Source organism: Megalops cyprinoides, chromosome 2 (genome assembly GCF_013368585.1).
Source record: "Megalops cyprinoides isolate fMegCyp1 chromosome 2, fMegCyp1.pri, whole genome shotgun sequence".
NCBI classification, from domain to species: Eukaryota; Metazoa; Chordata; class Actinopteri; order Elopiformes; family Megalopidae; genus Megalops; species Megalops cyprinoides.
In genome coordinates, this window is record NC_050584.1 from 20,893,336 (window position 1) to 20,915,415 (window position 22,080).

Sequence of the window (22,080 nt, forward strand, 5' to 3'; positions counted from 1 at the left end):
GTCACACTGATCAATTCCAACAATTATGTCTACATTTGCATCTCCTCTCTCTGTAGTTCAATAAAAGAGAAGCCCTTGATTACATTTTCAACGTTTTATCCTTCAAAGTGTTGCAGGGAGAGTGAAGTTTACTCTGATGCAGTGCTTGCATTGTGTTTTAGCTCTGAACAATGTCATGCGCTGCGCCAAAAAATCTTTTGTTTGTGTTGTAAATCAAGTTTGAATTGAAGCAGCAACAACTATTTCTAGGTATGTCGCCTTGCATTTGAATAAACGGTACTCCTAAGTACTTGTTGCACAACATAATGTCATCATACATTTTGATGTCCCAAGTGAGAAACAAGACACTGAAAAATTGTGATCTCACTAACATTATAAGCAGCAGCTCTAATGTGAGACATTGCATAGGAAATGACTGCATGTATTACCCTGGCAGTGGAGCAGAAGTGTACACCCAGTTGGGTTGAGCTCCACACAGCTGTGTGCCCTGGCGTGTTCTCCCCACAGCTGTTCCCAGGCCTGTCCCTCTCAGCATTTCCCTCTGGGATGCTGCAGGCTTTACCGTTGGCCCGGGCAACCGTCACCGCGGAGAGTAGCGTTCTCCCCTTTCTGCTTCGCTCACAAGTAACAGCAGTGCTGCCGGGCCGCCTCGGCTTATTTATGGGCAATATTAAAAAACCATTGTCTGGTTGACACAGCCAAAGTAAAAATGGCCCTGGGGGAGTTTTGTTTGAAGACGTATCGCCACATAATTAAAAGGGGATTCACAAAATTGTCGTGTGATGTGAGTGTTGTGTCTCTTGGGGGGGGGGGGGGGTGTGGCTCTGAAAGGCCTTACACTGCATTGCACATGTCAGAGTCCATTGCCTGATGGCTGTGCTGCCCTGCATTTTCCATTCCAGGAAAGGAAATAAATAAGTCTGTCTTCCTGGTGGCACGGTTCAGTGTGACTTTCTGACCCTTCCCTCTCCCCACCAGCCCCCTGACTTCCTGCTGAATGATGACATTTGATCAGATTTTCCACATGCTTGTGATGCAGATGAGAGCCTGCCTGCTTATTATGAGAGCACTGCTCAGGGAAACAGCTCCCGCTGCTGGAATGTGTGAGATATGAGGCACTCGGGGACCTGTGCATTCCGACTGCGTGGATTTTGTGGAGCTGTGAGGAGCTCTGTGTGTGTATGTGTGTGTGTGTGTGTGTGTGTGCATGTGTGTGTGTGTGTGTGTGTGGAAGAATGAGCTCGGGCTGGGTGCAGTGTTAGTAGTCACTGTGTAGTCCGCTGCACACCCTCCCCAGTGATGGCTGTTCACACAAATCCATCTGTAGACAGTAGAACAATAGAAAGATATTTATTTAGTTTCTTGAATTCAGACACATTCAGATTTGTTCAGCTCATTGTCTCTTGTAGACAATCTACATTGTTTATTATATTGCAATTATTATATTCTGACTGCGCAGTAACAAAAGTGCCTGTGAATCTCGTCATTTCATCTTACTTTTCATTGGACATGGCAGCTTTGTGAACCTTCTGGAATTTTCTGTTTATCTTTCCTATTTGTTTCCCAGCTTGAATTTATGGAAGAGGCACAGAAACATGAATATTTGTGAACTGTGTATGGGATACTTTAACTCATTTTTGAGTGAGGATGTTTCCCTGTAAATGAAAGCCGTTTTTGTTGCTCAAAATATAATATAATTCAATGAAGACTTGGAATCAGACTTGTATCGCTATGTATGCCAAAAAGGAAGGAAAACAGATTTTGTACTCACAGCCCACTGAATCAAAACCTGTGTTTACTCAGCTACAAAAATACATTTACATGCTCAAAGCAGCCATTTCTTTTACTATGTGAGAGCAAGCTAGTGCATACTATTCTAAAGGCAAACTGAACCATCGGTGTCCCATAGTACTTACATCTGTAGATTTTACACCTTCACAACATAGCATATAATTATAGTATAGCCTTGTATAATTGTTGTAGTATAGTATCCTCCTCTGTACAAATATGGTTTTGTCAGAAAAGTTTGCCTTTGCTGTGCGGCCAACGTGAAGAGGGAACTGAAGGGTTAGATTGGTTTTGACATGTCCACGTCCAAACTGACATCCTGAAGAATTCGAGGGCATTTCTTACAGCAATGAAGCAGTTAGCGAATTCACTCTGGCTTCCACTGAAACGATTTGCTTGGTTTCTGTATTCAGGCTATTACTCAGCTCACTTCCTCCCATACTGCACTGGGGGCCATTGTGTGATGCCTTGTGGGAGTTCCCAGATGAACCCGGCACGCAGAGCACAGTTTGGCCAGGGAGGCAGGACCTTGTGTGCCACACGGGGGCGTCCGCTGTCTCCTCTCATCAGAGCCATTACAGTGATGAGGTGGAAGAACATGGCATTAAGTTAATTGTTTTATTAGTGGACACATCAGCTACTGTGGCTTGCAATGCGAATGTAAACTATTCTTGAAATTCGTGTAGTTTTTAACAGAAATTGAGGTGAAGAGTTACTTCCCTTATGTGCAGGGGTCCAAATTCCAGGAGAATAACCTTTATATCCATCTTTCTCTAAATAAGTAAATAGAAGCAATGACTGAAATTCTTTAAATACAGACTCTTGCTCTTTCTGTATCTCTCACTCTCTGTCTTTCTCTTTCTGTCTCTGCCCCTCTCTCTCTCTCTCTCTCTCTCTCTCTCTCTCTCTTTCTCACTCTCATGAACACAGTCTGTACAGAAGCACTAATTCTCCACAAAAACCCCAAAGAATATATTCATCTCTGGCTCCCACACCTGGGTGTCAGTGAGTGAACTTGGGAGTGTCCCTGGACTGTCACTTTCGCTTATGAATCTTTCTCAGCTGATAACATACATTTATTCATGATACACGTAGACAATAAATTTCAGCACAGGGCAGTTAATGCTCTCTACTCTATAAACTTAGAACAGCATAATCCATTTTCTCATTTCAGCGGAGGCATATTCACAGAGCTGTTAGGTGCGTCTTTGATTAAATGAACTCTGAGGCTGGACAGATGTTTCCCAGTGTATGGGACTTGCAGCCTGAAAACACAGCATGAGTTACTGATCATTAATGCTCTGCCACTGCAGCTGGAAAGAAAGGCAATTCTTATTAACTCTGTGGCGGGCTTGGCGCTGGTACAGCACTGCACAGAAACGCAGGGCTTCTGTTTACTGCATTTTTTAACAGCATAAATAAACCTTAGATGAGGAGTGAACTCTTGGCGGTATTCAGGCTTAATGAAATATCTGTTTCTCTGTAGAGTTTCTTTTTCATTATGAGCTAATAACTTTGCCCTGTGTTTTCCGTCACTGGGAGATTCACCGGCCCCATGCGTTTAACATGAAAAGATCAGTCATGTATTCATGTATTTTCAACAACGATAGAGCAATTGTAGAAATTCCGAATGCAGTGAATGTGAACAGGACCCCATCAGCGTGTTGTGCATGGATCATGCGTCCTTACGATGTGCCCTAGTGCCTCTGCAGTGGTGGGATTTGGCATCAGTTAAACATACTGCTAATGAGGTTGAGATAAGTGTGCTTGGCTGTGCCCGAACTCTGGCTAGTGCAGGCCCTGTGCCACTTCCCTGCTGAGAGCTACTGCCAAAGCCATCGCTCCCATAGACCCGGGCAGGGGGGGGGAGCAGGGCCTGGCTCCACTGGAGATGAGAAAGAGAAAAGGAGGGAGGGAGGGGAAAGATAAAGAATGTGAGAAAAGTGAGAGGGAGACAGACAGACAGAGAGACGGAGGGGCAAGCTGTGTGGGAGGAAGGGTTCCCAGCATGCCTTCTTATTTCACAGGGTCGGCCTTATCGCTCTCCCTTTCCTCGACTGCAGTTTGGACAGGAAGCATCTAATTCACTTCCTCCTGCCTCGCTGACACTGTCCCGAAGTACCTCCAATTAAAAATGAACCAGCAGGTCTCGCTCACACAGAAGGTCTTTTCAGAGCAAGGAGGGAAAAAAAAAATAACTGCAGGAATTTAGCCTTTTAAAACTTTTCTCATGTTGGGAGAAAATCACTGCAATATCACTCTATTGCCCTTCATCGAAGACAGACAAGGAGCCGAAAGGCCCCCGCCATTACTCATAATCAGGCTCCCCCTTCACACTCATTAGTTTAAGAGATTAGCAGCCTCTTAGGGAGTGGGAATGCCACGCTATTTAGCTCACAAATGTTTTATTAATGACCAGAAATTGTCACATAAACACACTGATCAGCAGATGAGTATATTTCAGATATTAATATTGGTGAATCACATGCGGTATGCTGGTTGAAATATACTTGTTGATAGTTTTTGAAATATACTTGTTGAAGTATTTGTTAATACTTAATTTCACTATACTAATTAATGCTGGTATGGAGTGGGAACCACTGTTGTACAGTACTGATCTAATTTACAGTACAGGCATTTAGAAGATGCTCTTACCCAAAGCAACTTCCATAGCTTACAGGTTTTTTTTTTTTTTTTACATTTTTTACCAATTTATAGTTGTATATTTACTGAGGCAATTCTGGGTTAGGTACCTTGCCCAAGGTTTGTTTGTATGCCACTGCCACTGTTTTCTTGCATTAACAAATTATTGGCAACAGGAAAGGGTCAGCAGATATGGTTGTGTGCAGTAGTGGATTCAGTGCATTTCAGGCTTGAATCTTAACTGTGATGCTGCAGTTGTGTCCCACTTTAACCATTGTGTGCAGTTTGCCTGCAGAAACGTGTTCTTCATGGTTTGAGTCATGGCAAATATTGCTAGTTTCTCTCTTCCAATCTGGATGTGTCATGTGGCATACAGTACATATCTCTGGCCTCCGCAACAGATTAACTGTGGCTATAATGAGGAGGAGGAATAAGGACACATTTATCTATTTATTTTTAGCAGTGTCGTTGGGTACATGCTCGGCTATAATGCTCTGCCGTCTCCGCTAACGAAGTAGATGTGTGCCTTCATTATCAGAATCCTCCTGGACAGATCTGATACTTATGAGCAGAGAACACTGTACCCATTTACACAGTAAACATATATTGAACATACATTAGTCAAAATGAATTAACACTCACTTTTCACTCATAGGCACATTTGCTGGCCGGCCTTTGCCTTTTCTGCTTGATTTAAAAAGGCTGTCAATGTCAAATTCACAAACCCAAACGAACACAGAACCTTACTTTTTATTTCTTCCAATTCTGCCCATTTTATAGGCTGCATTTCATCATGTAGAGAAACTGTTTTATGGTTCATCTTTTACCCAAAAGACAAATCCTAGTCACAATAGATGGGGATTAGAATACCCTAGACACTTAATAACTGTCGTTCATGAAGCAAGACAGAGACTGGTTTATTTAACAGTAAGACTCACAAATTTCAACATTGGTTGTCTTTTTGGAAATGTAAACAACCGTGTTCATTTAATTACAAAAAACAAGTGCAATTAGCATTTTCAATTTTGTTGCAAGAGGCATCTCTGAGGTTTCATTAACCAAGGTATACCTGTCCCACAAATGGCAAATCTAAACTTTCTATTACCTAAATTTTGTTACCTAATTTATTTCTTCTCACGAATCAATGGTAATGCTTACTTTTATCATTATGAATGAAAAACAAAATATGTAAGGAGTGGGTGTGTCTGGCAACATTAATTTTAACTTTTAATGCAACTGAGTTGTTCAGAGACACTCATTTTTCAACATTACTAGATTAACTGGAGCAATGCCAGGGACAGTTACACTGTATGAAATTCTGTACTTCAGCCTCTAGAAGTTGTCTCCAAAACACCCGATTTCACACTTTTTAATTTTTTAGGGATTCATAATGTAATATTTGTAAAGGAGACAGCTACGTTATGGAACACAGTTGACTCACAATCAAAATTGTAACACTGCCACAAAATATCTAGTGCAAGGATTTATAATTAATGCATTATAAGAATAACTGCCAATCATTCATCTGTTGGAAACAGCATGTGGCCGTCAGTACTGCAAAATAACATGTATGAAAAACAAAAAAAAAATACTAACAAAATATATATAAATAAAACTTGCTCTCCACCATAATCGCAGTTCAAATGATTAAATGTTTTCCATCATCTATTTACAGTTGCCTGATTTCATGCCAAGACACGAGTAGCCATAACAATATGCAGCCTAATGCCTGAATCTAGGACCCAAAGCGGATGGCGTCCCCTAAATGGCTATTCCAGAGCCTTTTAGCCATAGGCTGGAGACTGTGTAGCAAAATACCTGGACGGCCTCCAGCCCAAAGCTGATTGCTGGACAGGAATTCAGGAGAAAAGGGAGGGAGAGATAATCTGTCCACGGGGCGAAGGGGTCAAAGATCGTCGAGCAGAGCTCCGAGAGTCCTCCCACATGCGGGGTGACTTCCTGAATGGAAACGTGTTTCTTTGGCAGGAAGCTGGAAGCCGGGCACTGCTGGGAATACAGCAGAGCCAATGGGGCGGATCCGTGTTGGAGCCACTCATGTCAACAATTCCGTTTTCAGCCCCTTATTCCCCTCTCTTTATTTGTTTGTTTTTAGAATCGAATAAATGGTGAAGTGACTTACAGGGCCCCACTCTTGTCCTCTGTATTTGATCAACTGGGTGACTGGTGCGTAGACTGCAAAGGCAGGTCTTGTTTTGGCTCTGAGATTAGTCCTACATGAGACACCACTGGAATTTCACAAATTCTCCGTTCAGCTGCTTTTTTTGCTATCACCATGCTGTTGTTCTTGTTGTAGATTATTCACAAGAATGCATCACTGCAACCTGTGGTCAGGGTAGTTTCCCCTGACAGCTAGCCCAAGATTGGGAATTCAGTTTAAGACTGCAGCTGCAGCATCAAAACCTAAGAAACACAAACAACCTTAGTCTGATTGTCATATCATTTATTTAATTCAAATAATGTTATTTGATCCAATGTAACCACCAGCTGTATCACATTTCACGTACGGATTAAGTGGGTAACTTTGTCATATTTTTCGAATTAGACAATATGTATGCATGTTAAAATGCGTATAAAGATCAAGTACTGTATAATCAAAGTCTTTTTTATCTAAAGCCAGAAAAAGGAGACAATGTCAAAGTTATTATCAAGAAAATTATATTCAGTGTTCTGGCCAGATTCAGTTTTAATTTATCTGTGTCTGTATCTTGTCTGGAAATATTTGTTCAGATAAACACATTTACAATGTTTAACATTGCTGTAGGAAATTGAGCTAAAACGTGCTATCAGTGCTAACCCTGAAGTGGCCAGAATTCAGAACACAGGCCAAACTCTGTACCCTAAAAAAGGAGTGGGAAAGGAACATAGCAACAACTAAACATTTCTTGAACAAAGCTGGTCCAGAATGTGACCGGGCAGCATAGAGGCCACAGGAAAGGAAACACCTGGGTGGAAAGGCCTTATCTGCCACATCAATGCTGAGAACAAGGTGAATGTAAAGACTGCTTCGGGTGTTGACAGTTACTGTCTGCAGCCAGTTTCTTCATACTGTATAGAGCTTGCTTAAGGTCTTGCTGCCCCGTTTTAGGTGGAGTAAATTGTAGAGAGGTAATTCAGTTTTCAGCGGAGGACCAATTTAGGCGGTCTAAACGGGGGACAATTCCAGGCACAGAAAGGAGCTTTGAGGAAGAAAGGAAGTACACAGTGGGTTTGTAGTCCCCTCTGCAATGTGGTCAAAAACAGTCTTTATGTGGTATTGTTTACTCAAACAAAACTCTGGTGTTCATATCTGGGCAACAGTGTAGAATAGTGGTTATGGAATTTAACAAGTGACCAGAAGGCTTGAAAGTTTGAATTGTGGGTCGGACATGGTTGGGCCTTTAAGAGAGGGTACTTGAACAGTACATTTCCGGCCATGTTCATAGCTAGAAATCCAGCTAACGGTCCAGAGCTGAATTGAAAAATACGGGATGCCAGGAAGTTTGTTAAACAGGAGCTAATGTGAAGTTGTTTCCCGTGGATGGAGGGTCCTGTTTCTTCTGAATAAAAACATTGTGTTCTGCAGCCGTGAGGGAATGGGTACATCCGCATAATCGCTTGGGATCGTCCCACGCGCAGACAATGACTGACAGTCAGCCCACATTTGTAAAACCCTAATGAAGCAACCCCCTCAGGGCCCTTTCAAAAGCCCAATTATAAATGAAAGGAGGTTCAGTTAAACACCACAAAACCTGTGAACTACAGATAAACTGTGAATGCTATTTATAGAACACCACAAAAGAGACACAATTATTCAAACAACTCAACTCTACTGTTTGTCTCTTTAGACTATATCTCGTTTAGTGTTCCGGGTTACATTGCACATTGAGAATGAACCTTTCTGTTATCTGTTAGTGCTATGCAGTTCTTGGCTAAAATTACCTTTTGATCAACCATTTCTGCATATACTTCCTCATGCGTCCTTTTGAACCATGATATTATACGTTGTCCAAACAATCCACAATGATAAATAAGGAAATGTGGTTCTTGCATAAATTAGATTTATTTCAAGGCAACAGCCAGACTCACTTCAACCTATGATGCATCAGTGAATTGATATCACTTGTTGGCAGCAGAAGCTGAAACTTTCTTTCTTTTCTTCTCTGAACTGCACAGGCTTGTCTCTCAATTCAAGGCTCTTTTCATCAAACCCTGTACAAAAACGTGATCTCATACCAAAATGCCAAAAAGTGTGCCAGGAGGTGGATATTGAAAAGCCTTTACCATTGTGGTTAATGTTTTTTGGGTTACATAAGTTTTACATCATCCCATCTGTAATTTCACGCCTCCCCACGATAGCAACAGGCAGGCACCAACATCACATTAATAGAAAAGTACATTCCGAACAGTGAGATGGTGACTTTGGTCATAGCAATGCAGTCTGTGGGCTTTTCTCAGGCGGCATACAAAAGCACTTTGTTTTAACGGAACCGCTTTTAAAAAAGAGTGGGAGAGTCATATACATTCCTACATAAATAAATGACAAGCATGAAATAACTCGTGGACACACGTGATCTCTGCTCTCCACCATTGCTGGTCTCGCGCCTTGAAAGAATAAACAGTTGCAGATGTGAAAAATCTTTTTTTTTTTTGGATTGACATGTGTTTTTGTCTCAGCTTTTCGCATCTCTTTGCCGTCCCGGTTCTTCAGGCTACTGAAAAAATGCCATGAACCGATGGGCGTCCAGTGTTCCCGTGTGTACAACATTATTTTGCATCTGCCTGAAGAATGTTTTTGTATGTACCGACCACTTTCAATTACTTGCTCACCAAAATTTACATTTATTTTTATTTCATTTTGAGACATTTTGAACAGTGTGGGACATCCAAACAAGGTTTTCCCCGGGCGACCAGGAGCAGACGTGTTCAGCATTTCTGGCTGGGGAGAAACGACCAGAATGGAACTGTTCAGAACAGAACATTTGCCAGATAATAATGTTTCAGTTGAGGAAAGAGACTGGCCAGGGATCTTCCCATATGAATATTATTGTTTCTTTTGACTGGAATACCTGTGACCGTACATGTTCTGGCATGATAGGGACTACGAAGGCACTTAATAGGAGACCAATATGAGAAAGTCAATCAAAGCAAACTTGTTTAGACATACAGTGCTTTTAATAACCCACTCTGTCATGCCATTTACTTCCTTTGTTCCTGTTGCACGATAAGTATTTTGTCATTTTTTTTTAATCTCGTTTTAAAATTCAAGCTAAATATGTATTGCTGGTACTGGCACTCTGTGAAGAAAAGCAGTAACTGCCATTTAAATTATATGAATTATATAAATTTGAAAAATGCATTAAAATTAAGCAGCAATCCTCAACATCATGTATCCAGTCTGCAATAATTAATAACAAGGGGGAAACAAGAATGAAGTTAGCTCATTAAGTTATTGAGCTATTTTGTGGGAGGTGTGATGGAGTTATTCTTGCATTTCAGTGTTCCTGATTGGAAATATGCCATAGGTACTGCAGTTAGAATGCACCTTTAGACAGCCTCGTTGTCTCGGGGCTTTACAAATTACAAAGGCTAATACAACACCTCATTTGTACACAGGGGCTAGAGTGGACATTGTTTTGTCTGGCACACAATGTTATGCCTCATCTCTAAAAGTGGAAGGTCAGGTTTCCTGGACTCCTCAGTCTGTGATGCCAAGGGAAGCATCACTGCGAGATGTCAACTGTCCCTGACAGGTGTCGCACCACATCCTGACCTCACGGAGCCAGCATCCTGGGATTTTACCTTGTGTAGTGGAGAGTTTTGACAGAAGGCACTGCAAGGGAATCTTTGGCTGTTGGTATGATGGGTGGCAGTCAAAAGAGCAAAAATGCCACATAGCTGTTCTGTTCACACACCCTGTCTGCTGTGGTCTGGAGGTTAAAATCGGAGACAGGCTTAGCGGGTATCAGAAAAAGCGATATGACCAGACGGACGGGTCCTGCAAAGCCCCGACACCTGTTGGACGCCTTGCGAGCCAGAGCGTCACGGCGACCGTTTTAGCCAGCCCCTGACAGACGCTCTCGCAGCGCTCCAGGGCCGCGGGCCATTACCCCTCCGTATCCCAGAAGTGCAGCTGACTCTTTAAATCCCCAGTGGACTGCGTGAAACGTTTCTCACGTGAGGTCTGTACGGAATTCGAAGCCAGCAGCCGCCGGGCCGGGCCCTTCTCGTTACCCCTCCCCGGGCCTTTCCGCGGTAGTTGTTACGCAGAGGGGGGATAACATGGAAGGAACGAATGTGGAGAGGAGGGCTTGTTCAGCCAGCTGTCCTCCGGAAGGTAAGCACCTTTGGCGTCGGGTTGCCAGGGATGTGTGTCTTGTCTGTTGTGTTATGGCTCCGATCCCCTTTTACGCTCAGTGGCAGGATGAGGAGCTACAGAGCGCCTGTCTGATTCGTTTTTGTTCCTGTGACTTGCTGCTCTCAGTAACTGGATGAGAAGCTGTTAAAAATAGGCCTTATTGCAAGCCTGCCGTCCTGTCTCTGCCGAGCCAAGGAAAGTTGTTTTCAGTATGCACTTTTCTGTCTGTCCGTGTCACATAACGGCAAGGGAATCCACCTGTTTAGCCAGGCTTGCTCCAAGATGGACTGCAATATGAGAATTTTTCTAACGTCTCTCTGTCTTATCATTTAAAATGTGTTGTTCACTTGCTTCTGGTCACAGCAAGAAAGCAAAGCGTAACGTAAAAACGCAAGGGGGGGATCAAGGGTGTAGTTGAGTGCTGCCAGCTGGGATGTTCTTTGAGATAAAGAGCTGCATGGCATGCTGTTGAAAGACAGGAGAACATTGTCCTGTAATCCCCTCATGTTTGGGAGGAATCGCTACAAAACAATGGGCTTATAAAATCGAAACACAAGTCCTCATACATTTAGTTATGTGTTTGAAAGCGAGGATTGTGTGTCTCTTTTCAGATGCTTCTTCAATAACTACTGATCCAGAGTTTTGAGGAGTAACTGGCATAATAACAACAGGTAGTCTCTCAAAGCATAACATGTTGATGCAGAGGTGCAAAAAGCATTCAGTCAACACCCACCTCGTGACTGAGCTCACATTTCCCTCAAGCTTTGGAGGAATAAAATAAAGTGAATATTTTGTCTGCAGAACTTGATTTGGTGAGCTTGATCTTCAATGTAATCTACTTATTCAAATTTATTTTTAGTTATCTGTGTGAGTTTTTGTTAACCAAAGTCAAAATTATTGTATTTTGTTGGTATCAAGTTGTGTAGAAGAAAGTGATACATCATATCCTGTTTATATTTAGAACCTCATGTGCTCTTGTGAGATCCTTGAAGGAAGTTCTTTAAATCTCTGTCTGTAATATTACCCCGCTCAGTCCCTCACGGATAAATGGGGCAGTAAAAACTGGCCGGTCAACACACACAATGTCATTTTAACCTCACTGGTTACCTCATGTGTTTGGGTTGTTTTGCAAACAGAACTGATAGATTATACCCACAAATATCCAATCCTCAATACCGTATCAATGTTTTGATCAAGAATAACAAAAAAATATATGAAATGTCATATAAACTGGTATCACATCTCAGTGTACTAAATTTGAATCTGTCCAAAGAAATCACTGGAATATTTGTTTTTATAAGACAAGGTGTCTTTCATTCATTTTTCCTTATCGTTGTATGTATAATTGCTCCAGTTAAGATGAAACTGCATGAACAAATTGGAATTACTTTGTACATTAATGTGAAGTAATACCCTGTACTCTGTGTACCATTCTCCAGACAGCCAGACTTTGGTTGTTTATGGATTTATTTTACCTTTATAGATTTAATCTGTACCCACATCCTCCTGGTTACCAGCTTCTATTGTTGTTATCATTTGGTTCTTATCGGCCGATTTTATCAGCAGCACTGCATCATTTTTTGTATTCATATGAAATTGTGCCAGGCTGCTTCACCCAATACTGGTAAACCATCAGAAACTGTGCTTGTCCAAAAGCTTTTGTATACATACACACAGTCTCACACACACACTTACACAGTCACACACACAAACACACGCACACACACACACACACACACACACACACACACACACACACGCACACTCATGCGTCTGGATAGAGGCACAGACACACTGACATCTTCACACCCATCTGAAGCATTCAGGGTCCTGCCACAGGCATATATATGCAGAAAGGTTGTGTTTTTTTTGCTCTAGACTGGATTTACCTGAAGAAAGGAATGCATGTTTCTGAACACACTGCTGAGAATTTTTTTTTAAAAAACAACAACAACAAATCCGCAAGCATGAATCCTCTCGCCTCTGTTTTTAACCTTTGCTTGTTATTGCTGTTCCTGACATTGAGACCAAATAAAGAATTGGACACGGGAGATCAGTGTGCATTCTTGATCAGCTCTGCCTGTTGTCACCCCCTACTGCTTCCAGCTCCGGCCCTCCAGCCCTCCTACACTGGTAGCCTGTTACAATTACTTCAGGGAATAAATGGCTATGTTGGCAGAAGTCCCCAGGGGGCGCTGTTTTTGCTGAGCCTCTCACACAGGCTGTACCCAAGGGCCCTCCTTTAGAGCAGGAAACAGGCGTGGTGTCCTTCCACAGTTCCCTGTGTGCAGCTGTGCTTTCACCACAAAGTGGAGTGATCTCAACCTGATCACTTGATCGGTCCCAAATGAAACGCCGTTAGGGGGCACAGTCGCAAAGTGGTGATCAATCTGTCAAAGGCTTAAGTGTGCCGGGACAAGGAACTGCACCTCCTATCTCCCGTGCATTGTGGCTGTTTGTGAATGTTTAGCTGTGAGTTTCAGCTGCCCTGCAATGTCAATTCATTTGTTTTTGTGAAATGGATCACCTTTTGTGAGCCCTTTAAAGTGTTTCCGTGTCTCTCTCTCTCTCTCTCTCATACACACACACACACACATGCGCGTGCGCGCGCACACACACACACACACCTTTATTCCATTTTCTGCTCTCTTGCTAAAGACATTTTTAACATATTTTATCTGATACTTCTGATCATCCCAAAAGGATTATGTCTAAGGTCAGAATATTGTTACACAATAAGTCAATGGCTATATTTTGAATGATTCACTGGGTGATTTTTGGTCTTACCTTGCTTGTGTTAAACTGTTTTATTCATTGAACACATGGTTGCTCTGCAATACAACATTAAACTCAAGCCCATAACTTCCAGGCCTGTGGGAATTCCCTTGAGTGTGCTGCTGTTGTTCCTTGCTGATATTGGTGCCATTACGAATTTATGTCAACATCATAATGCGTTAATGGGGGAAAAACAGCTTTCTTTTTATATAAGTCTGACAGTTTAAAGAGGCTTTAGCAAGATGTCCTTCAGCAAAGCATATTTGAACTTGTAAGCAACTTGTTAAGACCCTGTGTATAAACTTTTGGATAGCACTTCATCATGGACAGCTACTGAATGTTTGCCCAGTTCCCTTAGAGCAAAGGAAGGAGCAACAGCTGCTTTGAGTTTAAATTTTCACCACTTTATGAATAAGATACAATTTCTGTCACATTAAATCAGAGTTTCTGACTAAATTACTCTAAAGCACATGCATATCACAAAACCTTATTGATTCCTATCTCTAGTTGCAAACTTTCAATAACAACAAAAGTTTGGTTTGGGCAAGTGTATACAGACTCATCTTTTGGACAATATATGATACTCATTTATGTCAATTTGTGAACTATAAGATTGCGTGTTTCATGAATGCCAGAGACTTCTATTTTCAAAAGTTGAATGTGTTTTGTCAGGAATTTTAATTGAAAACAAAGTCTAATATTTATTTGGATTGTAGATGGGTGCTTTCAAATGAGAACACTTTCAGACTAAATAATTGTGATAGGAGTGATTCAGTTTCTTGACTGAAAAAGCACTGTGTGATGATAACAAAAGATGACTATAAGGCTCTGAGAGAGTCTCATTTCACGTCTTTGATGTAATAAGCTAGTGTATTTCAGATACAGCTTAATGATTCCTCTTTCTTTACTGTCAAACATTTATGACATGGTATTTAAAGTTAAAGCTTAGCACAGTGGAGCTGTGGAGTGACCGACTGCTTACTTCATGAGCTGTGGTATTTTTAGTGCATGACATTATACATTAAACATGAGACTTGTGCAGTGTTTTTGATTTTGTCATCTTTATTTTAAAATTACATATTTTTTAGTCACAGCCTGAGGGTGATTTTAAAGTTTCAATCCATTCAGAAAAAATATGTTTATATATATATATATATATATATATATATATATATATATATATATATATATATGTTAATATTATACGTAAATATTTGTATAATATGTAATCATTAATACATTTATAGTTTCACTTCTCTGAAACATTGATCCCAGTTCATCTGTGACTCCTCTCTCAGAGAAGAGCCCATGGAACAGCTGCAGTCTGTCTATTTAGGAATTTTTCAGATTTTACTGTGGCTTTGGGATGGAAAGAGTAATTAAATGTTAGCGGGAGTAATGAGGCTAGGAAACCGCCGCTGGAGCGGAGCCCGAAACAACACCTCTGAGCTCCCCCTGCTCTGCTGACGGGCGAGAGTCTGTCTGACTCGCTGGCGTGTGGCGACGCCTCTGCTCCTGCTCCGCGGCCGAAACCCCTTAATGCGTCGCAGTTTACACAAGCCAAGCAGACTGACTCGATTCAGGGATGCAAATGAACTATACAGCAGGGTCTTTCGTTCTGCTGCTTGCGTGTTGCGTGTAGCTGATCAGAGGAATTGCATGCTTTGGCTCATTTCTGTCGTAATTTCATAAGCAGGTCCCTCCTAAGAAAAGCTATCTTTCTGGCGTCCTGTATAAATAAGTACTAGGGTGCAGGTGGGTGGGTTCTTTCTCAGATCTATCCTAGTATTGAAGTCTCCCAGAAGTATGGTTTATCTATAGATATGGAACAACTGTCATTTTATGAGAAACATTGAATTCTTGAAAGTGTTTTGTAGGAAACTCATGTTTTGTTGATGCATTGCGCTGTATGTTTGACGCACGGTTATGCTGATCTTATGCAGTGGTTCTTTAGCCATTTGACCCTCGGACCACAATAAAAAAGCTCACTGCTTTCACATAAGCCATCAAATATTGTAAAAGTAGACTAAATGTGTGCGGGATAAAAGATTTATTTGTTTGTTTTATTTGAACCAAACAAATATTCCATATAAAATTTTCTAAGATAGTTTTCTGAACATCTTGTGACATGTTAATTGCTCACAGACCCCTTTATTAGATTAATTAGTGGTTCCCAAGAGGCAAAGTATATATTTGAATGCCTTTGTATCTTTCTTTTGCACAGTGGTGATGGTCATAGTTAATGCCAGCCCCATTGCCTCTCCTCATGACGTAGTGAAAACCTGCTGAGGACCCATTTTGGGTTCTGAACCAACACCCACATGGATGATTGTTACATTACACTATAGTCTTGCTATTATCCAGAGTGACTTATAATTTTATCCATTTATACAGCTGGATATTTGGTGAGGCAATTCTAGGTTAAGAATCTTGCCCAAGGGTACAGCAGCAGTGCCCCAGTGGGGATTCGAACCAGCAATCTTTCGGTTACAAGTCCTTCCCCTTACCACTATGCTACACTTTTAGACACTATGTATGTGCTATGAATAAAGTCGTGTTTATGTTATTATCATGTTAAATACTATCTGTGCTGTAAAAACAGTCATGACCGCATGTTTATATCTTAGCCCTGTTTTTCAGGCTCCTGCTTTATCACTGACATGGTACTTGCTATTCTGCACCTCAGCCCTTGTTCTCGTTGCTCCCGTGACATGTGCATAATGTATCCTGTCATGATGGCCTTGTAAGTCGCTCCAGATAAGAGCGTCTGCCAATAAAATGAGGAAAATAAAAACAATAGAAATAGAAACGTGTGCTTATTGAGATCCGGGCTTTTTGCCGTAATTAATGTTCTATTTCTTTCTATTTTTGATCTTCCAGAGCAAGGGAAAGGCAATCTGAGGGTGACCTCACCCGAGGATGCTGAGCAGCTCAGCAGGAAGCAGAGTGCCGCGAACGGGAGCAGCCGCCCAGACCCCAAGTCCTGCCGCAGCGTCCCCAGGAGACACACCGTAGGGGGGCCGCGCAGCTCCAGGGAGATCCTCGCCATGCAGCCTTCCGACATGGACAAGAAGAGGGAGGCTTTCCTGGAGCACCTGAAGCAGAAGTACCCGCACCACGCGTCGGCCATCATGGGCCACCAGGAGAGGCTGAGGGAACAGGTCAGTCCACCTCTCACGTTATCCCAAAGCTGCTTTCGCGCAGACGGAGGTTAGCGGCCCGCACAGTGACCACAGTCTGTTCGTTGGTAATCTGTCGCCTTGACATTGAGTTGTTACAAAAACAAAGCGATGAACGCTCTTGTTGAATGTTGGATAAAGTTGTTTTGCTTCTCTGAAGCGATTTGCTATTTGCTGTTGTGGCCTGGTAGCAGAGCAGATCAGGAGGGTTTCGTGAAACATTTGCTGTCACACTCAAACGTGGAACCAGTTTAAGGTGGATCGGAACAGTGCTCATTTGCAAACCTAAAGGACTCTTTAAAGTTGTCCTGGCAACAAGTTGCTCAGAAGGAGGTGATAATAATAAATCGCTTAGTGTGTGCTGTGTGGTAGCTTCATGATAAATGATACACCCTGGAAATAACCATGTAGATACTTTATCTTGTTTTATTATATAACCAAATGGCCAGGAATTAATTGCAGGAGAGGACTCAAATCACTGACTCAGCTTCATTATGTTGAGCATACATATTATGCATACAGAAGTGAATGAAACATTCTTAAGTCAGCAAATATTAAGTGAGCAAAATGCAATTAAAGACATGATGAAGTGATGAAATATGTTATGAGCTTCATAAAAAAGAATGACTGAAATAAAATGATCAAAGAAGAAGTCTCACTGATAAAAATGGACAGGTAGGTTCAATGAATGTATGGTTGCTTTAAGATAGTTAATGAAATGTAAGATAATCCATGCTATATGAGGGAAATTAAATGCTATTATGAATTTTGTAATAGGGGCCTGAAATATGTTACTCTCAGGCAGAAGAGTATTTCCTTTTAATGCCAAATGAACTGACCTATAGAGTATACATTTTTACTTCAATTACATCACTATAAGGTTTTTCCACCATTGCATCTTTACCCATCTAACAGCCCTCTGCATATATATTCCAAATACGTTTGTAGGATATTTGCCCACTTGAGGATAAAATGTCATCAGTTGCTTCAGACCCTATGCATGTTCTGACGATGATAGTTATAGTGTGTTGGGATACTAATTTTAAAAACTTTAAAAAAAAGTTGGGGAAGAAAGAAGTGGCTTTTAAACCTTGGGAGCGGATGAGATATCTTAACATTGCTTGGTTTTAAAGGCCAATTATCATGACTGATGGGGAAATTACCATAATTGGTTCAGCTGAAGCTACTTTCCAGAAAGTGAGCTTTGCAATTACACATGAACCCCAGCAGTAGACGATAAAGGTGAGCAGGAGCAGCACATTGAATAATACTGAATTAGGCACAATAAACCTTGTTTATCGGCATCGATTTATGTTGACGTTATACCAGGAATTACTTTGGTGAACATACTTTTATATCAAAACACTTTGTGAAAAGTCTGAAGGTGTCTTGTTTTCTTGATATAAAAATATACTGGAAGGCTCTGCAGTACTAAGCACATGTATGTGTGTTGCTGAAGCTGAACATGCAGTTGTGTTGCAATCAATATGCTGGGCTATTTACAAGGCCACTTGGCACACTATGTCACCAAGGACAAGTTTAAGATGTTAAAATGAGCTCATTTCAAATGCTAATGCAATTCATAGTCTGAAGTGTGAGGTTTTCACAGTTTTTTCTCTCAAACTAGATCAGCCTCATAGTTAAGCCACAAAGCCTCCACTCCCAATGCCACAAAGAAGACAAAGATTGCTGGTCATACACCACAGCTAGGTGAATTAGTATTCCCACTATCGAAAATAATTCATACTTTACGCGTGTTTCTGTAGAGGGATCTGACAGCAAATCAAACAATTAGTTAAGTTCTCAAAAAGAGCTACTTAATGTGCAGTATGAACATTTTCTGTGAAGTTTAGTGTTTGGAATGAAAGTACTTACAGTCAGTAAGCAATCTTCTGGTCACCTAATGTACTTCATCAGAGAATACATTTAGATGAAATGATTATTCTTCATCTGTAGGAGATTAGTATTGAATTGTGTTTCTTCTTATGGAACGAAAATTATTCCATTCATTTTTTCTGTTTTGGCACCAGTCAAAATTTGTTCACTTTGTTCACTTTTTTCTTTCAAATGCTGTTGATTATATGTTCCTTGTTTTTGGAAAAATGTTTCTGCCTGTGTAGACAGACTCATAACTGGTGGCAAACTGATCATCTTGCTTGGGTTGTGTCTTCAGTTATTCTGCCCCATACCACCTCCCCTTCAGTGGTTGGTTAAACATTGACAAAAAAAATCACATAAGTACTACACACAGCTGTATTTGATACAGTTTTTTCTTGTTTTTGGTAATGATTACACTTGCACATTACCAGAGCAGTCGTTATTCCACTGACATTTGTTCTGTGTGTCTGTGAGGAATGAGGGCGGGGCCGTTGCCACCTGGGGGCAGGGAGGGTAAACTCAGCAAGCTCCAGAGATGGTGGGATCATCACCTGGTGTTCTGTTTGTCCTTCGACGGGTCAGTGAAAACAAAGGGTCACCTGGCTTAACTGCAGCGGCAGTGTCTCTCAGAGGCCTAGAGTCTTTCAGCCCTGGCTTGGAGACAAAGGACCAGATTCATATGCGAGCGATTGGAGGGAACGAGAGGGTGATTTGCGAGCTCTGCAGCACACCTCTGCTGTTGGGGCCTTGTGTACACACATAAGAGGCGGCCTACAATGCAAATCATTGCAAGTTGCTATCATGGGGTCTATTTAACTTGCTCTGTGTATTATATCCACAGCTGCATGCTCCATCTCTGGAAGCATTTCATATAAACTGCCCTTGTACATTATTCATGACAGTGTTTTTCCTCTTTTTATAAACAGTGATGTAATTACCCTGTACGTGGCAAAGTTTAACTTGGCAAAGTTGTCATGTCAGGACAACTTCAACTTGGTTCAAATCCTAAATAACGAGATGCATCAAATATCAAAACTGGCTTGCAGGTTAGCATTTCTTCCAGATCTTAAATTAATTATCAAATTAAATTAAATATTAAATTATTCAAGGTTTGTTTGCAAAGTCTAGCACCATGCTCATATTTTTAATTCAATTTGGTAAATATTATTATCATTGAAAAGATTTAGTTTAATTATTTTAATTGTAGTGAGAGAGGTTGTATTTTAAATTAAAGTGGTCTCCAATCAAGATGGTGGGATGAATGTTTTTTTTAATAATATTCTAAGCAAAGATAATTTCAATAATTGTCTCTAATCATATTTCATCTAATAATACATATAATATTTTTTCTCTGATGAAACTTAAGTGGAAAATAGTCAGCCTTTAATTTAGAATTTGGATAATAACTGACAGCCAATGAACTGAGTCAGACACATTCAATTTTCGACGTCTGCAGTTCACCATAAAAGATCTGTATGTTAATGAGGCTGCTGTTCTCTTCGCCATTTATTTATTTCTAGTCCTGTGCTTTTTTTCATCATGGCGTCTTCCTCTCGCAGCAGCCAGATAGAGAGAAGCATATGCTGAGTGTTGTTAGCCTGTCTTTTCACCTATACCTGATTAGAACCTTAGTTAAAAGGCTCTGCGTTCCTGCTGATTGAATCTCATCTCATGGGCCCAAGAAATAATGCTGCATTGCTCTCCTCTGCAGTGCTTCAGCTGTTGCAATGGTTCAGCTATATTCGGGGCTTATTGACAGTTTACTGAGCAGTACAAGGCGTATCCTATTAGCTATTACAGCAAACGCAAGGGGTTGCAGTTTTGGCACAACTGGCACAATTGTAATAAATAACAATATGAACTGGGCCACAACATGTGTCACAGCCATAGTGTACCCCTTTGGTGGCTAATGCTGTTTTGTTTTTGTTTCTTTTTTTATGCCAAGTCAAAATGTGCTGGTTTATGTTGCGTTTCTGAAAGGTCAGCACCGAAACAGCACTGCAAGTGCGCCAGACACATGTGGGATCAACATCTCAAGCCTGATCTCACACTTATGATCGCAGCACAAAGGCTGAATTGTTCTTTCTGCTTCTGGTGGATTGTTTCAACAGTAATTGCTTTTTTTCATGAGGTCTAGATAAATATTATGCTGCAAGTGGTAATTACCACAAACATGCATATGTAAACCATCCCAAGTGCGTGCACACACACAAGCACACACAAACACACACACACACACACACACACACATAACCACACATGAATTTTCACAGAATTATCATGTAAATCTACAGGCACATATATACCATTTCTTAACTCACTATACATGCATAAATACATTTTCAAATGTTTATATACCTATATACTGTACCACAAACAGTACATTTAAAAATTGTTTGATTTTAACTTAAGAAAATTTTAAAAACTCCCAAGCAGTTGACTATAATAGATATTATTTGACTATATTAGATCCAAATATGTATGTGATGTTGTCCCTTTTCACATTTACAATTAAGCAATTCAGACATGTGATAGGTTACTAATGCTTAGTGAAATATAGCATTACTGGTTCATAATATTGTACATGAATTTATGGATGTTGTTATGCATCTACAAGGACCTGTATTTATGACTTTGGATACTGTCACTTTGTAATTCACTCTGCCTGTGAACTTTGAATACTTGAAAAATTAGTTGAAACCCATGACTGCCCAGGTGTTCTTATGTAAAATCTTTAGACGGAAGGTTTGGCCTGATTTATCTTCATAAAGTTTCATTTTGTTTTCATTGTTTTGCATCAACACACATTTGAACGAGGTCATCGAATAATGCATGTTTTCAATGGTCAAATGTTAAATCTGTGTGTGTTTGTTTTCATAATTCCAGACAGAAGGCAATGTCATTCTGTTTATGTGAAGAGAATGTGAGCAACTTATCACATAGAATCAGAGCATGACTGCCATAAAAAGGACAGACAGGATGTCAAAGTGTGCACAGTGAAACGCTGATCTGAGAAAACAAGGTATATCAATGTCAGGAGCTGCATTTGTTGCTACATTATTGCTGAGTAACAATACTGTGTTAGAGTCTTGACAGTGTGCTTTGCTGCATCCTAGTTTCAAATTGCAAAATGCATTTCAAAATTCTCAACAAGGAAGTCAAAAGCAATGGTGATGTATTATCCAAAAATACTATTTTAAAAACTAGATTAATACCTAGTGTCTTTAAACAGTGGGGGCCAGGGTCCTCTTGTTCTCCATGTTCTTGTCATTTTATCCTTGATCAGGTTTTAGATGTAGGATATATCTAATATTGTGAGTCATGAACTATTTCCAGTTACAACCATTGCTGTTTTCAAAGTCTTGCTAAAATTTGTTGCTGGGGAAAAAAGTGATTGAAATGTAGTTGAACTGCGAGTCTGACAGGTAAGTTCAGCACGCAGGCAGCTAGGTGGAGTTTAAG

General features: G+C 40.8%; 1 protein-coding gene across 1 annotated transcript in view; it reads left to right on the forward strand.

The window, feature by feature from the left end:
• The window catches only part of si:ch211-285f17.1 (sickle tail protein homolog), a 121,960-nt gene that overhangs the window by 40,774 nt on the left and 59,106 nt on the right, over positions 1-22,080 (forward strand). Inside the window, exon 2 of the mRNA XM_036555498.1 lies at positions 16,442-16,722. Coding sequence (XP_036411391.1) covers positions 16,442-16,722 — 281 coding nt within the window. The remainder of the gene's footprint in view (positions 1-16,441; positions 16,723-22,080) is intronic.